The 18,509-nt window shown below is 35.4% G+C and overlaps 1 protein-coding gene across 1 annotated transcript; it reads left to right on the plus strand.

The window, feature by feature from the left end:
• Positions 1 to 810: 810 nt before the first annotated feature.
• Positions 811 to 10,741, plus strand: LOC149203834 ((R)-mandelonitrile beta-glucosyltransferase-like). The gene is made up of 3 exons (XM_089400253.1): positions 811 to 1,699; positions 1,865 to 2,024; positions 8,503 to 10,741. The coding sequence occupies exons 1-3, from the start codon at positions 1,141 to 1,143 to the stop codon at positions 9,284 to 9,286; spliced, it is 1,503 nt and encodes a 500-aa protein (XP_089256379.1). The 5' UTR covers positions 811 to 1,140; the 3' UTR covers positions 9,287 to 10,741.
• Positions 10,742 to 18,509: the final 7,768 nt, after the last annotated feature.

An 18,509-nucleotide genomic window follows, 5' to 3' on the forward strand; every position in this document is an offset into this window, starting at 1 on the left:
ATCAATTAGTACAACCACATTAAAAATATTAATGTGGTTGATATAGTCAAAAATTTCATTTGTATCTACAATTGATAAATATATAAAAAACAATATTGCAACAAAAATATTATTATTAACTATTGCAACGAAAATATTATTATTAATTTTAGTTTTAACTAACCCTTAAGAATAGAGGTTTTTTTGTCCTTTAGAATTAAGATGTAAGGCATTTTTTCTAAAATTAGATATGCTTTGAAAATAGTGAGTGTTCCTTCATTAAATTTTTTAAATTTATAAAAAGTGAATATAAACTTTGTCAAATAAAAAAATAAAAAATCAATAAATTCTCATCCACTTTAAATTAAAATATGAAATTTTCTACTAATAAGAGAAAAAATGTTTTGCGAATTCAGAAGATTTATCATGGATGCTTGTGGATGATATTCGACAATCCTTCAGAGAAGATGACAAACATGTTGAAATCAAGATCGCATACTCATCAAAATATTTCATCTTGCATGAAAAATTCGTTCAAAGTGCTTGTGCAAACAAAGAAGCCTACAAACAAGATGTTTGAAAATAAAACCAGAGATAAATTGGAACAAACTTGGAGCAGCCTTCCTCTTTGTGCGTGATAGTATCACCGGAAAATGCTTCATAAAATTATGAAAAGATGAATAAAATTTGCAAATCGATGTCTTGTTCGAGTAAAAGATGTATGGAGAAAAATGACTCCTAAGGATTCTCACGGAGGAAAATCACTCAACAACTCCATATTATATTAAATATGAAAAACATACATCTTCTCATTTAAATTATATATATATATATATATATATCTCGTTTTCAAAGCTGCTAGAAAATCAAAGTAGCCACTACGGCTGAAAGCAATACGTTCCCGCATTGACTGACCAGCCAGTCCGGTTGAAAACGATAGCACAACGTTGCCTCAATACAAACAGATAGTCACCCACAAGAAAAAGGGTAGGTTTGAAGTTCAGATGAAAGCGGGTTGCTTTTCAGTTAGGTCAAGGGAGAAGAATCAAGAGAACACATAAGTTGCATCTAACGGAGAGAGAGAATAGGCATCTGGAAGAAAGTAAAAAATAAAGGCGAACTTGAGTAGACGAAGAAGAAGAGAAGGTACCGGCATTCACAATGAATATTAAAAAAAAGAATTTGCAAGGTGCTTTGCACGCAGTGATTGTGCCTCTTCCTGCCCAAGGTCATGTTAACGCTCTCATGAATTTGGCGCAGCTGCTGGCTATACGTGAATTTTTCATCACTTTCGTCAACACTGAAAGGATCCATAAATGCATGGTTGAAGCTTCCGCAAGAAATACCAACTCTCTTATCTCTTCCAGGAGCAATACCGAGTGGGAGCAACGAAGGTCCAAAATTCGTTTTTTGTGTATTCCCGATGGCTTACCACCTGACCATGCCCGCCTCTCCAACCCCGGCGAATATATGCTTGCACTGCAAAAATTGAGCCCCGCATTGGAGCAACTCCTTCGCAGCAGCAGCACTACAGGCGATGATGGCAATTATTCATTTCCACCCATCACATGCATCGTGACGGATTCCTTCATGTCTTGCACAGAGCAGGTTGCCACGAATATGAAAGTGCCGAGGGTTGTCTTCTGGCCCTTTTGTGCTGCCGCTTCGGTTTGTCAGCTCTACACTGAATTCCTCATGTCTCAGGGACATATTCCTGTCAAAAGTAAGCACGGAATTCCATCTCCACTTAACTTGGCTATTGCCACACTGTTTTACTTTCTTCCGCCTTTCGGCTATTTTGATTTTGGTTTTGGCTATCGCTTTGGTTTCGTGATCTGCAATAACTGATATCGTTGGTGTTCGACGTTGGGCCTATTTGTAAGTGCAATAAGCGAAGAAAACAATGCAGGGAAAGTGATCACTTGCCTTCCCGATAATCTCCCTCCTTTGAGGACAACTGATCTGTTGTTCGCCTATCGCGCTCAAGATCCGACAGACATTGTTACGAATATTCTCCTGTATGAATCAAAGATTGCGAGTAAAGTGTTGAAATATTAATTTCAACCGCATTTACTGCAGCGTGGTTTGGCAAAACCACCCAGACTTCCCCGCACCACCATTCGCAAAAGGTTGTTTTCGTGAGAGGGCCTCCGACACAATCCATTGCTGCCACGCGTCCAGTGTACAACTCCGAAACCACCAACTCCCTGGACGTTAAAAGTCATTTGGCTTGTGTGAGGTTGGTGTGTGAATTGCGTCCGATCAGGTCAACGGACAAAGATCTTATACAACCTGCCAGAACATTAGTTTTGTTTTTACCGTCGTTTTTTTTATTTAATGTATTTAATGCACTGTCATAGTCATAGGTAAAAGTTGGTAAACGTTTTTAATTTTATTGTTTTTTAAACTTACGGAAGTATGGGTAAGGTATCGTAAGTGATATGTTTTGGTTTTGAAGTGTTGACTTTGTAACTTGGAAAAGCACACGGGGATGAAGGAGAGTTTCAGCTGCAGCAAACAACAAAACCATTAGTTTTGAAGTGTTGACTTTGTAACTTGGAAAAGCACACGGGGATGAAGGAGAGTTTCAGCTGCAGCAAACAACAAAACCAGGAGAGCACAATAGTGCGAACAAAAATTGTAAAGCATATGCATTGAAATGCATTGAAATGAAATGTATGGTGCTAGCGCAAATGTATTTTTTTTAATTGAATATGTAATGTGAATGATCAGGCGCTTCAATGTAATGAAAATTTCACACAGGGGTGAATGTGAAGGATTTCTTTTACAGCAATAAATCCATGTAAATTTATTCTACAGCAGTAAATGTAAAAGCTTCTTTTACAGCAGTAAAAGTGTATGAAGATTTTACACAGCAGTGTAAAAATCATTTGTAAAAGAGGCAGAGTATTTTTTTTTTGGTAAATCCCTCTGAGTGAAAGAGGAAGAAAATTGTATCAGGCCTTTTTATGAATTAATACAAGTTTATTATGAGTGTGAAAAATCTCTGTTCTCATAAATTAATTGAAGCTTCCCTGTGTTAAAGATCCTGTGGAGAGAGAAACAGAGCATTGCCTCTGTGTTGAGTTTTATTTGTGTGTTTTTTGGGATTTTACCAGAAAAATCCCCAACAGTGGTATCAGAGCAGGTTTAGGCTCTTTGAAGGTGTTCAAGAAGCTGAAGGGAGGAGTCTTTTGTTGCAGCAGTAAATTTTCTCCAGCAGAGTGAAGTTTCAGGCAAAAGATTCAGGTATTCCTCAAAGTTTTTTTTGAGTTATTGTTGAAGAAACAATCAGTGCTTTAAACACACAGTTAAGAATTTAAAGCATAGTTGAGGATGCAAGGAATGGCTAGTACCAGCACTAGCATGGGTATGTTTAATACCCAGCTCCCACAGTTTAATGGGAAGAACTATGACTACTGGTCAATAACCATGAGAGCTTTATTTATCTCTCAAGATTTATGGGAACTTGTTGAATCTGGGTTTGAAGAACCAGCAGATGAAAATGAGTTCAATGCATTAACTCAGGGAGAGAGAGATCTGCTGAAGAGCAATAGGAAGAAGGATGCAAAAGCCATTGTATTGTTGTATCAAGCAGTGGACCAGAGTGTGTTTCCAAGGATAGCAGCAGCTAAGACATCCAATGAAGCATGGGAAACTCTCAAGACAGCCTATCAAGGCATGGAGAAAGTGAAGACAGCAAAACTACAATTGCTGAGGAAAGATTTTGAAAATCTGAGCATGAAGGAGTCAGACACCATTGACTCATTTTTCGCACATGTAATTGGTCTTGTCACACAGATAAGGACTCATGGAGAAACCCTTGAAGAAAGGAGGATTGTGGAGAAACTGTTGAGGGTCCTACCCTCAAAGTTTGATGTGATTGTCACCGCCATAGAAGAGACAAAGGATCTCTCAAACTTTTCAGTTGATGAACTTCATGCATCACTGATAACACATGAGCAGAGGTTGAGTAGAAATGAAAACTCATCTCTAGAGCAAGCCTTTAAGACCCAGATGTCTTTTAGAAGAGGAAGAGGTCAAGGTAGAGGAAACAAGAGAGGAAGAGGCAGAAGCCAGAATAGAGGTGGAAGGAACAGTCCAGCAAATGCTCAAGGAAGAGGCAGCAATCCAAATCAGAACCAAGGCCAAGGCAGCAACCAACAAAGAGGACAACATCATGCTCAAGGACAAAGGTATGAAAAATCCAATGTCCAATGCTATTATTGTAAAAAATATGGGCATTATGCCAGTGAATGTAGGAAGAAGCAACATGATATGAGTAATAGACAAAATGCAAATGTCACTAGAGAAAACATCAGCCAAGATAATGTGTTGTTAGCTTGTAACATGGCTGAAACAAATAGTGAGGACATATGGTTTTTAGACTCAGGTTGCAGCAACCATATGACAGGAAACTTAGCCCTCTTTTTTGCCCTAGATAAAAATGTGAAATCAGAAGTCACACTAGGAACTGATAGCAAAATTTCTGTTATGGGAAAAGGAGAGGTAAAAATATTTACAAAGCAAGAAGAAAGGAAAACCATAGCAGATGTCTACTATGTCCCTGGAATGAGATGTAACCTCTTGAGTATTTGACAGCTTGTTCAAAAAGGTTACAATGTTTTTTTTGTGAATGATGTATGCACCATCATGGATATAGCACCCAGCAAATGATGCATTGCTGAAGTGAAGATGACAAGGAACAGGATGTTCCCTCTCAGAATAAGAGTAGATTTGAAAAACAAAGGAGAAATTGCAGCAGTCACCCAAGAGGCTTTCCAAAGCGTGCCAAAAGATGAAAATTGGTTGTGGCACTTGAGATTTGGACATCTCAATTTTGGAGGTCTAAACTTGTTGAGTAGAAAAGGAATGGTAAGAGGATTACCATTGATAGAGAAACCGGACAGCCTTTGTGAAGGTTGCATTTTGGGGAAACAACATAGAGAAAGTTTTCCATCAGGTAAAAGCATAAGGGCAAAGGCACCCTTAGAGATTGTCCACTCAGACTTATGTGGACCAATGAAAAATCCATCATTAGCAGGCAGCCAATATTTCCTAACATTTATTGATGACTTTACAAGAAAAACTTCGGTATATTTTCTTAAAAACAAAAGTGAAGCGTTTGAAAAATTCTGAAATTTCAAGGCATTTGTGGAGAACCAAAGCGGGCTGCATATAAAAGTTTTGAGAACTGACAGAGGAGGTGAGTATATCTCCAAGGAATTCCTACGGTTTTGTAGAGAAAATGGAATACACAAACAGTTTACAGCTAGGTACACCCCGCAGCAAAATGGAGTTGCTAAAAGGAAGAACAGGACCATCATGGATATGGCGAAGAGCATGTTGAAGGCAAAGCATTTGCCAAATGATTATTGGGCTGAAGCTGTACATTGTGCAGTTTATATTTTGAACAGGTGTCCTACAAAAGCAGTGATGAACAAAGTGCCGGAAGAAGCATGGAGTGGGAGAAAGCAAGGAGTCACCCACATGAGAGTTTTTGGATGTGTGGCCTATGCACACATTCCAGATCAGCTAAGGAGGAAATTGGACAGCAAAGGGGAGAAATGTCTTTTCATTGGATACAGTGAGGAATCCAAAGCCTACAGGCTGTATATCCCATCCACCAAGAAGTTTTTTGTCAGCAGAGATGTTCAGTTCATTGAGGAGGAAGCTTGGGATGAAAGCATAGAGAAAACAGTGAATGTAAAAAACTATTTGTCTCATGATGAAGATGATGAGGAGGTGGTTGAAATGCATCCCCAAACTGCAGCGCCAACACAAGGACAGCAAGGGACACCATTGAGGATAAATGAAAGTGCTTCTCCAAGCACACCACAAGGAGGAAATTCAAGTGCATCTTCAAGCACTTGCACACCAAATGAAAGAGGTAAGAAGTTTAGAAATCTAAGTGACATTTATGATGAAGGAATGAATTCCTTATTTGCCTTGTATTGTCATGTTGATGATCCTATTCATTTCGAAGATACAATTAAAGATAGGAAATGGATATAAGCTATGGATGAGGAGATGAATGCCATAGAGAGAAACAAAACATGGGATTTGGTTGAGCTACCAAAAGGCAAAGAAGTCATTGGAGTGAAATGGGTCTACAAGACCAAAAGCAATGCTGAAAGCAAGATAGAAAGGCACAAGGCAAGGCTGGTTGTCAAAGGATACAAGCAGCAGTATGGGAGAGACTATGAGGAGACTTTCGCACCGGTTGCAAGAATGGAAACCGTGAGAGCAGTGATGTCCATAGCAGCACAAAACAAATGGAAAGTCTACCAAATGGACGTGAAGTCAGCATTCCTAAATGGAGTGTTAATGGAAGAGGTTTATGTTGAACAACCTCTAGGTTATGAGAAGAAAGGTGAAGAGCACAAAGTGTGCCGATTAAAGAAAGCTCTTTATGGGCTGAAACAAGCACCAAGAGCATGGTACAGTAGGATAGATTCCTATCTACTGGAGAATGGATTTGACAAGTGTGAAGGAGAACCCACCGTCTACATCAAAGAAAAATATGGTAAAATTTTAATTGTTGTCTTATATGTTGATGATGTTATTTTCACAGGTAATGATGATCAACTCATTGAGAATTTTAAATCAGTCATGAAAGAGGAATTTGAAATGACTGACATGGGTTTCTTGAGATACTTCTTAGGCATAGAAGTAGATCAAAATGAAAAAGGAATTTTTATCTCACAAGCTAGATATGTAAATCAAGTGTTGGGCAGATTTAACATGCAAGAATGCAAAGCAGCGATCACTCCCACAGTAATGAGATTAAAGCTCAGCAGAGAGGACAAGAGCAAGGATTTTGATCCTAGTTTGTACAAGAGTATTGTTCGCAGCCTTATGTATTTAACAGCTACTAGGCCTGACATTATGTTTGCTGTTAGTTTAATTTCCAGATTCATGGAGACGCCAAAGGAGGCACATTGGCAGGCAACAAAAAGAATTTTAAGGTATGTCAAAGGTACCAAAATGTTTGGCATATTATATAGTGTCTCAGAAAGTTCAGATTTAATTGGATACACTGATAGTGATTGGGTTGGAAGTGTAGATGATCGGAAAAGCACTTCTGGTTATGTTTTTCATATGGGTTCAGGAGTCATTTCATGGGCTTCTAAGAAGCAGTCCATTGTAGCATTGTCTACAACAGAGGCTGAATATGTGGCAGCAACAGCAATAGCATGTCAAGCAGTTTGGATGAGAAGGATGTTGAGGAGCTTAGGCCAAGAGCAGGCAAAAGCAACAGTGATTTTTTGTGACAATAGCTCAGCGATTGCATTGTCAAAGAATTCAGTGTTTCATAAGAGAACGAAACACATTGATACAAGGTTTCACTACATCAGAGAATTGGTGAACAATGGAGAAATTGTCTTAGAACATTGTAGGACTCAAGAACAGGTAGCAGACATCTTAACAAAGCCATTGGATCAGAAAAGCTTTGAATTTTTGAGGAAGTGTCTGGGTATGACCGAATGCCCAGCAGTTGAAATTAAAGGGGAGTGTTGAAATATTAATTTCAACCGCATTTACTGCAGCGTGGTTTGGCAAAACCACCCAGACTTCCCCGCACCACCATTCGCAAAAGGTTGTTTTCGTGAGAGGGCCTCCGACACAATCCGTTGCTGCCACGCGTCCAGTGTACAACTCCGAAACCACCAACTCCCCGGACGTTAAAAGTCGTTTGGCTTGTGTGAGGTTGGTGTGAGAATTGCGTCTGATCAGGTCAATGACAAAGATCTTATACAACCTGCCAGAACATTAGTTTTGTTTTTACCGTCGTTTTTTTTATTTAATGTATTTAATGCATTATCATAGTCATAGGTAAAAGTTGGTAAACGTTTTTAATTTTATTGTTTTTTAAACTTACGGAAGTATGGGTAAGGTATCGTAAGTGATATGTTTTGGTTTTGAAGTGTTGACTTTGTAACTTGGAAAAGCACACGGGGATGAAGGAGAGTTTCAGCTGCAGCAAACAACAAAACCAAGAGAGCATAGCAGTGCGAAGAAAAATTGTAAAGCATATGCATTGAAATGCATTGAAATGAAATGTATGGTGCTAGCGCAAATGTATTTTTTTAATTGAATATGTAATGTGAATGATCAGGGGCTTCAATGTAATGAAAATTTCACACAGGGGTGAATGTGAAGGATTTCTTTTACAGCAGTAAATCCATGTAAATTTATTCTACAGCAGTAAATGTAAAAGCTTCTTTTACAGCAGTAAAAGTGTATGAAGATTTTACACAGCAGTGTAAAAATCATTTGTAAAAGAGGCAGAGTATTTTTTTTGGTAAATCCCTCTGAGTGAAAAAGGAAGAAAATTGTATCAGGCCTTTTTATGAATTAATACAAGTTTATTATGAGTGTGAAAAATATCTGTTCTCAGAAATTAATTGAAGCTTCCCTGTGTTAAAGATCCTGTGGAGAGAGAAACAGAGCATTGCCTCTGTGTTGAGTTTTATTTGTGTGTTTTTTGGGATTTTACCAGAAAAATCCCCAACAGAAAAGGGACTACGTGCTAGTGAACACCTTTGAGGAGCTGGAAGGGAGCGACGCCATAACGGCCCTCTCTTTGAATGGATGTCCAGCCTTGGCGATAGGACCTCTTTTCCTTCCTAATTTCCTACAGGGATGGGATTCCACCACCAATCTTTTGGTCGAGGACGAGAGCTGTTTGGCATGGCTGGATATGCAACAGCCAGCATCTGTCATATACGTTTCTTTTGGCAGTATAGCTGTCAAGTCTCAGGAGCAACTGCAGCAGCTGGCGCTAGGGCTCGAAGGTAGCGGGCAGCCATTCTTGTGGGTTCTCCGATCGGATATTGAAGTTGGGAAGCCTGCTTTCTTGCCGGATGGGTTTGAAGAACGAACCCAAGATCGGGCGCTGCTTGTAAGGTGGGCGCCTCAGGTTAAAGTGCTTGCCCACACATCCGTTGGATTATTCCTCACTCACGACGGATGGAACTCTACTTTGGAGGCCATGAGCATGGGAGTTCCTGTGGTGGGTCTCCCTTATTTTGGCGATCAGTATCTCAACTGTAGATTCGCCCAGGATGTGTGGGAGGTCGGCCTGAATTTTGAATGGGTGGACGTGGATGCCGAAAAAGTTGTGGCAAAAGAAGAGGTGGAGGATATTGTGAAGAGAATGATGACAACTACCCAAGGAAAGCGGTTGAGAGAGAACGCTCAGAGACTTAAGGAGTGTGCAAGGAGAGCAGTCCTCCCTGGAGGCTCATCGTTTGATAATTTAAACACCTTCGTTAAAGACATGGCAGCTAAAGCAACAGCCTAATCCCAGAACCAAATCAACTGAATATTTGTAATGTGGAGCAACTACACTTAGAAGCTTAGTTTAAGAGGGGAAAATAGTAAAAATTTTAGCATAATTTTGGTAAAATTTTGGCAGAAATTTTGGGCAATTTGTGTTATAGAGTTTTTGAGTGTTTTAAGAGTTTTTGATAGTGTTGATCCATTTTCCCATTTAAAAAAAAAAAAAAATTCAAACATTCTTATGGTCAAGACAGGTTGATGGTAATGAGTGGGCTATCACTGCTGGAAGCTGGGTAAACCCTCCACAACCCTCGCCTATATCTCTCAGGTATACCTCTCTCGGCTTAATGCCGCTGACATAATCTTCAATGTTTTCCTGATAACTTGTTTAGTAACGACGTCCTTGGAAATGTTCTCAGCGATTCCAGAAAATTTCCTATGTGTACATTTTTTTATTTTCTGCCATGTATACCTCAGTTTATTTGCAGGGCAGAGTTGGGGTTGGAGGTTGAAATCTCAACCTCTGTGCTCCCTTCTACCGGCCCTGTTACCCGAGCTGCATGTGCTTTTAGGGTTTGTGGAAAGGGTTTTTGCTTCCTCTTACTTATTTTTGTGGGGCATTTTTTCTGGGTTTGTTTTTCTGGTTTACTGCACCTATATTGGCTCTGCCAACGGCTTCACCAACCACATTTCAAGTTTCCACTATATGCCTTGTTTTCGCCACCTATGTCTTATGGCTGAGATGATTAGAGCTAGTGCACTCCTCCTTAGAGGGGTATGAAGGATTGTTGATTTGATAACTGGTTTGCTGATGGTTACGTAATCGTTGGTGAGGGGTGGTTATTCGCCAGACTACCAGCAACGATTTGTCCTCTTTACTGGCTTCTTGAGATTGCACGTTGGAAGATTTCCTGCTTTGTTCACTAGGAGTTAATTTTCTGTTCTTATAAGGGTAATCCCTCTGTGATGGTTTTTTTCCCTGTTGTTTTGCATGCATTTGTAGCATTATCTACAACGCCAAGCTTGCGCTATCCCTCGGCCCCCTCTCCTCATGACGGTTTCTTGTTTTTGTGGCCTTACATGTGGTTTTATGTGATTCAACTCTGTTGGTTGTTCTCTTTCTCAGGCCGGACTTCTCACAGTGCTTAGCCACTTGTGTTTCATATATTTGATGCTGGGCTATCCATTTAAGTGGAGTATCACGGGTTTCGCGTTTTGGAGCTCTACGCTATACTGATGGTTAAGAGGAGATACTCTATTTTCCTTTCTGAGTTCACATACTATCAGGGAAAAATGACAGTAATTTGGAGTTAAACTGGAGCAGGTTGTGTTCCTCTAGAGGGTTAATTTATTTGCGTGTAATTCGAGTTTGAGTACCTGAGTTGTTCTATAGTTCTTTTTGACCGTATTGGGTCTGAGGAGCCAAGGCCTTTGCTCGTGCATAATTCTCCTATAAAACGTTGTGTTCTATATTTAAATAAAAAAGGATATATATATATATAGTTTGTGGACAATATTTATTTTCGGTAATGTTAATAGCATCCAAAGACTCTTTTATGATATTTGATATTCAATCAGTCTTGATTTTTAATTATCACTTTTATTTATGAGCTTAGCAGCATTTGCTGTATTTGTATGAACTCTATTCACTTTCAGAGTATTTTCCTGCTTCTATCATGTTCAGTTTACAGGTCACTTTGGATAGGTTTCTTAGATTGCAATAAATAACCTACAAGTAGTATTTTGCTGTTCGGATCATGCTCAGTTATAGGTCCCTTTGTATATTGTTTTTAAACTATAATGATTCACATGTATATTTTGGTGAACTCATATCTTTTTCCCAGTAATTATAATTTCTAGCTCCGAAATATGCATAAGTCGAAACCTGTATAAAGTTATAATTTGTATCTATACATTGCATGAAGTTGGGTTCATTTATGCTCATTTGAAATACCAAAGCGGGGTTCTGGGATTGCATCTAAGATAGCCGAACTAATGAAGGCTTTCAGGTGATGAACTCATTTCATGCCTCGAACTGGAATAAGTGGATCCACGCTCACTCAGGAATAATTCATTCCTACACTTACTATACAATCCTTTAGGGTTTGTAATTTTATATCTCTTCCATGTACTGTTCCTTTTGCCTAAGCGAGCAGATGACTGTAATTCACACCTCATTATCTATTTACAAATCGGACACACAGTAGCTAACTACTGGTCACTATAGCAACAATTTATTTTATTTCTCTACTGTAACAGGACTTGCTAATCCATTCAGAATACGTTATTAACAAGTGTTAACTTCAGAACAATAATTTGTTTCCAACCATAAATTCTCACTTATACCATGCGAGTTCCCTTCCTAACAAGAACATTAAAATATACAATAACCTGAATAAATTTATTATAGCTCCATACTACTCCAGTGCATATAGTAGCTAATTATATTCATTAACAAAATTGAATTTTTTCATTAATTAAATTTCTTCATTCGATAGTAGTAGTAAGAGGAACAAATATAATCATTAACACTAGATGATTAATCATATTCTATAGCAGGCTTAGATCTAACCAGAATCCTTGTTGACCCGTTCACTAAATCATCTGGTGCCTTGTTGACCCGTTCACTAAATCATATGCACCAGAGCTAAGACACTCACCACCCAACCACTAATTGCTTCTACTTCCCCTCGAGCATATATTTTTTTTTTTTTTGAGAGAATCAACTACCTCATTGATTTTCACTTTGGGTAATTATTACTTTTTTTTATGATATTGTTGTTATTTTAGCATTGTACCACTTTTGTAAGATTTATTGCTTTTAAACATCACTTTTCTTTTATAGGTTTTTGCTTTTAAATATCAGCTTTCTTTCCCAGAGTGCTTTAAAGACAACCAACTTAGCATTTTTCTTCAGCTAAGCTTTACTAAGGGATTTTCTCTCCTTCCCTTCATCTTAGTTGGAATATTCCAAAATTCTAATCACAAAGAATTTATCAATCTCAACCAGGGATTTTCTCTACCTCCCTTCATCTTATTTGGAATATTCCAAAATTTTAATCATGAAAAATTTATCAATCTCAATCAGGGATTTTCTCTACCTCCCTTCATCTTATTTGGAATATTCCAAAATTCTAATCATGAAGAATTTATCAATCTCAATCTTGAGTGTTTTCTGTGAGTGCATAGTTTCCCTTTTTAATTAATAAAACAAATTAATTACTAATTAAACAAATTAATTACTTACAATAATTATTCAAAGTGTAATTATAGCTCCACTACTATTTAATACACACACCAAATTAAAATAACATTATCTAGTAAAGGATATTACAATATTATTAATGTTTATTATATAATATTAATATTAGTTATTAAAAATATTAATATTAATATATATTATTAATAATAACAAATTAATATTTGAAACAATAAGTGCCCTTGAATATGATATATCGAGTACACATTTCATATATATATTGTCATTATAGTTTTGCGTCATTATAGTTTTGCGCCACGATGCACATTATATAATCAATAATCCTAGAAAAGTCCAACCAATAAATTAATGAATTCCATATTATAATTGACAAAGTGCTTTAGGATTATACCAATTTACTATGCCATTTGCTTTAGGATTATACCAATTTACTATCCCATTTGCCAAACTCACTAAAGAATTTGTCAATTTCAACAAAGTATGAACAAGATGAATTGAAGTTTAAGGCACTTATTCATAAATGCTTAATTCAGAATCTATGAATCTATCGGTAAAGCACATGACATCACTGTGAGGTGATATGGAAGAGACATTTACCAGGTAGAAAATGAATATGTTATAAGTATATTTGTTTTACTTTAAACTTCCTCAATCACGAATATTTTAGTTTATATTAATATTATAATATTATAATAATATATATTAGATTTTGAAAATAGTTTTAAATTTTTACTTTTAATATTAGTTTTTTATGGATACTCATTCATGTTATTGGTTTTCACATTATTTATTTATGTGAAAAAAATTAAATTTTTTAACTATAAAGAAATTGAATATCTAGCAATTATGCACATTTTATTTTTTCAATTTAATAAATAATGGTGGAAAATAAGAAATTCATCAATTTCAACATAGCATAAACTCTTTGGTCCTCTCTCCAAAGTGATATAAAACTAGCAAACTAATACAATATTAGTTTTTAATATTAAATTTTAGGCTCAAATATTAGGTTTATATTCATTATCAACCATGGGCAACAATGATGCAGTGTGCAATTTCACATAGTGACAAAGATTGGCTCGATATGAAAATCAACCATTGATTATAATATTAATCTCTTGGGTTTATAATATAAGTTCTTTGGGTTAAATATTAAGTCCTTTGGGTTAAATATTAGTCCTTTGGCTTAAATATTAAGTATTGGTAATATTAAACCTTTGGGTTTATAATATTAATGATCCCTTGGGTGGATTAAACCCTAATATTGAGGGTTAAATATTAGTCCTAGAGTTTAATATTAATCCCATAGGTTTATAATGTTTATCCCTTATGTTTATTAATTCCTTGGGTTTATAATATTAGCAATCCCAATGGTATATTAATCCCTTGGGTTTATAATTTAATATCTTAGGTTTATAATATAGATCTTAGTCCTTTGGGTTAAATATTAGACCTTCGGTAATATTGATCCTCTAGGTTTATAGTATTAAAAATCCATTGGGTTTATTATACCCTAATACTAAGGGTTAAATATTAGTCCGAGGGTTTAATATTAATCCCTTAGGCTTATAATATTTATCCTTTCAGTTTATTAATTCATTGGGTTAATAATTTTAACAATCCCTAGGGTTTATTGATCCATTGAGTTTATAATTTAATCCCTTGGGTTTATAATATTAATAATCCCTTGAGTTTATTAATCCCTTACGTTTAAAATATTAGTTCCTAGGGTTTATTGATCCCTTGTGTTTTAATATTGATCTCTTGAGTTGTTGATCCTTTAGCTTCATAATATTTATCCCTTGAGTTCACTAACTCATTGGTTTTATAATATTAATAGTCCCATGGATTTATTAATCCCTTGGGTTTAAAATATTAATTTTCACGTTTATTAATCCCATGTGTTTTTAATGCTGGTTCCTTTGGTTGGTTGATCCTTTATGTTTGTAATCTTTATCCCTTGGACTTATAATATTAAGATTTTGGGATTATTAATCGTTTTTGTTTATAACATTAATAATCACATGTGTTTATTAATCCCTTGGGTTTAATTGATTCATAGGAGTTATTAACCCCGTGTGGTTTTAATATTAGTCCCTTGGGTTTGTTCATCACTTGGGTTTATAATATTGGCCCCTTGCATTTACTAATTCCCTTGGCTTATTGGCGTCTTGAGTTTATAATATTAATAATTCATTGAGTTTATAGTTTAATCCCTTGTGTTTGTTAATCCTTTCGGTTTATAATATTAGTGTGATGGATTTTTTGATCTCCTGGTTTATAATATTAGTAATCCCTTGAGTTTATTATACTATTATTACTTGTAAGTAATAGTATAATATTTTTCAATTTAATATATAATCTATATATTTATGATATTTTTAATTTTATATATATATATATATATATATGAAATAAATATATGAAAGATATTAATAGTTATATTAATATTTTTTTAATAATTATTTATGATATTGGTGAGGATAAATATATATTATAAATAATAATCAAATACTATTATATATGAATTATATTATAGTTTGATTGATGACTATTAATATATTGCTTGATTTTAGATTTTTGTGATCCATACTCATTTTGATAAATTCTTTCGGATTAATCACATCATGAGTTTTTGGTTGAAGTTTCGAACCATCTAATGTGGTTCATCATGAGGACAAAGGTGAAAAAATCAGTCAGTTAGAATGTTTAAATACCATGTATCTGTTCCAGAGTTAGCCATTAGGAAATAACTGTTATGAATTAGCCGTTAATTTTTTTTGAATAAATTTATTATTATTTTGTTATGTTTTATTTTAATTTATTAATATTTTTAATTAAAATAATATTCAATTCAAAATTAGTTAGATTAATTTAATAATATAATAAGAATTGAATATTTGTAAATATATAATTAAAAATAAGTTTAATATGGTTATTATTAAAAATGAATAATATTCAACAATTATTATTATATTAAAAGATTGGATAATATTTTAATAGGGAGGTCAAAAAGATATAAATTGCCATATAAAAGTAAAAATAATCAATTATTAATTATTATATTTATTAAAAAAATACAAAAAGAGTGTGGGGATCCAACTTCTACTTAACTTCCATAACTTCCAACCATTGTCCCTCTTAAGATTAATGACACATTTTTCAATTTCAATGGCTTCTCGAAGCTTCCTATGATGGAAGTGATCAATCTTGGCGATGACCCAGGAATCCTCGATACAGACATGGTGATTGGATTTCACTGCATGTTCAGCTAAAGCTGAGGAACGAGAGCGGTTGTGCTTAATATGTGCTACATGTTCTTGGATTCTCTGGTTAATGGAGTGACCAATTTCCCCAATGTAGTGAACCCTACAAGAACATGGGGTGGAGTAGACCCCTTTCATGTCTTTAGGGTTTACAGGGTCTTTGACAAATCTAAGAGAATTTCTAATGGTATTAAGGGGTTTGAAGGTAGTAGAAACTTTGTTCTTTTTGAGGATATGATAAATCTTATAGGTGGTCCCTTGAATAAAAGGAAGTTGAATACTAGATATTGTATTGTCACGAGAAGATTTAATCCTTGATTCTTTACTAGCCCTTAGAAAATCTTTGAGGCCTTGTTGCCTGCTATAGCCGTTATTTTCAAAAACTTTCAGAAGACGAGATTTTTCTTCTTCTAAGTGATTCTCATAAAAAATTCTTAGAGCACGGGTCACAAGGGTGTTAAGAACCCCGAGTTTTTGTGCTGGAAATGATGAGAACTGGCATGAAGAAACTGTTCCGTGTGTGTTTTTTGCAAAAAAACACTGTGAGAGATAGTACCATCATCCATTCTAGAGAGGAGAATATCAAGAAAAGGGAGACATCCATCTACCTCGATTTCCATCATGAATTTGATGGAGTGACACTAGGAATTAAGATGATTGAGAAACATATTTAATTTTTCACGACCATGTGGCCACATGACATTAGTATCGTCAACAAACCTCTTCCATTGCTTGGGGTGTAGTGGAGCAAAGGCTAAATCTTTTCTCTCAAAATCTTCCATGAACAAGTTGGCAACTATAGGGGAAAGAGGAGAACCCATTGCAACCCCACAAGTCTATTCATAGAACTCACCCTGGAAGCTGAAAAATGTAGAGGTAGGGCATAGACCAACCAATTTAGTTGTGTTCTCATTAGTAACACGATTAATGACATCGATGGCTTCTTGAATAGGGATATTAGTATAAAGGGAAACAACGTCAAATATTACTAACAAATCCCGAGGCTCTAGCCTTATATCTTGCAACTTTTTAACAAAGGAAGTAGAGACTTTAACAAAGGAATCAATGCGACCAATAAGAGGTTTGAACTTTAACAAAATTTTATAATATATATATATATATATATATATATATATATATATATATATATATATATATATTAATATACTCCAAATAATTATATAAAATATATTGATAATTATGTTCATAAATATATAATAATTATTGCGAATAATATAATGGTGAAAATAAATAGATATTGTTAATAATAAGTAAATATTATTACTATGTTATAAGTAAATTGTATTATAGATTTAATTAAAATTATTATTATATTAAAAAAAATTATGTAATAACTAATATTATATTAATATACAAAATAATATTTATATAATAAAAAATAATATAGTTATTAATAATTATAAATAATTAATCTTTAACAAAATATCTTTAATAACATAATAATTATTAATATAGTAATATCTTTAACAACATAATAGTTATTAATATAGTAAGTGATAGATATAAATTTATTAGTGCATATTAATATAATTAATAAATATAATTGTACTAATTATAATCCTATAATATCGTGTTTTTTATAATCATGTAACAGTATTCCTACATCTCATTAAATCGTGATATTCTTGTGGTCTAAAAGCTCTTTAACAAGACAATGAAAAGTATGTTCTAAATCTTCTTTAGAATTACACGAAAATTATACGCATTTAGCGTATTGCCGGGAGCAGTGTTTGCTGAGACTTTTTGTGCGGAAATCTATTCTCAACCAAATACTAATAATTAAAGGAAAAATGTTTGTTGAGTTCCGGTCATGTTTCCATTTTAGATAGAAGCATGAAGTAGGATGATTTTATTAAGATTGTGTCTATTTAACTTAAATGTTTTAAAGGATGGGTTTTAACCCTTTTTTTTTCCTAAGTAAGGTTAATTTATTAATATGATACAAACAAAAAAAGTATTACAGTGATTTTTGGCCACAGAGGAATTCGGCTTCAATTAACATGCATCCATGATAGTTGTTTGAGACTGTCCCAACAAAGGGGAAATCAGTCCAAAGATATGTCCAGAATATATCCAAAAATTAACCCATAGTTTTTCCTGACTAGACCAACCGACCAAAACCAACAGTTTATCCTGACTAGACCAGTCGACCAACAGATTATCCTGAGGACACATAAGACTGGACAAAGCTAAACCAAGAACTAGAAGAAATGCCACCTGGTAGACATGACACATTGCGCAAAGTCTTCCGGAGCAAGCTCCTCCACAATTGGACATGCCCAGTCATCCGGGTTGTCTGACTCGCCATGTCCCAACACCTGATGGCCTTCCTCCATGCTGCCAGCCTCAACCTGTGGGCTCGACGTGTCATCCAGACAGCTCTCCAAGGCTTGCGTGTCACTGTGAATGCCCATCTCAACATGCAAATTGCCAGCAATGGCTTTACCGTGCCTTCTGTTCCGACCTCCATCAACTGCCTGCTCATCATTATTACCCCTATTCCTGCTCGGGCCAGCTCTATTCGCCTGCTCCGTAGAAATGGTCATGGGAATATGTTGCTCGTTCTCTTCTGTAATGGAAATTGAGACAGTGGCTACAATAATCGGGCAGTTCAAAGAGCTGTGAAACCGAAACTGCGTTGTGTGAGGAACAGGATGTGGAGGCAGAGGAAAGGTTGCAGTGCGAATAGCTGCAGCTTCACGTCTTGAGCTGTGGAGGCTGGCTCTGCCTCTGCCACT

This window comes from Pinus tabuliformis, chromosome 2_1 (genome assembly GCF_031772625.1).
Source record: "Pinus tabuliformis cultivar Carrire ecotype Pingquan chromosome 2_1, CPIR1, whole genome shotgun sequence".
NCBI lineage: Eukaryota > Viridiplantae > Streptophyta > Pinopsida > Pinales > Pinaceae > Pinus > Pinus tabuliformis.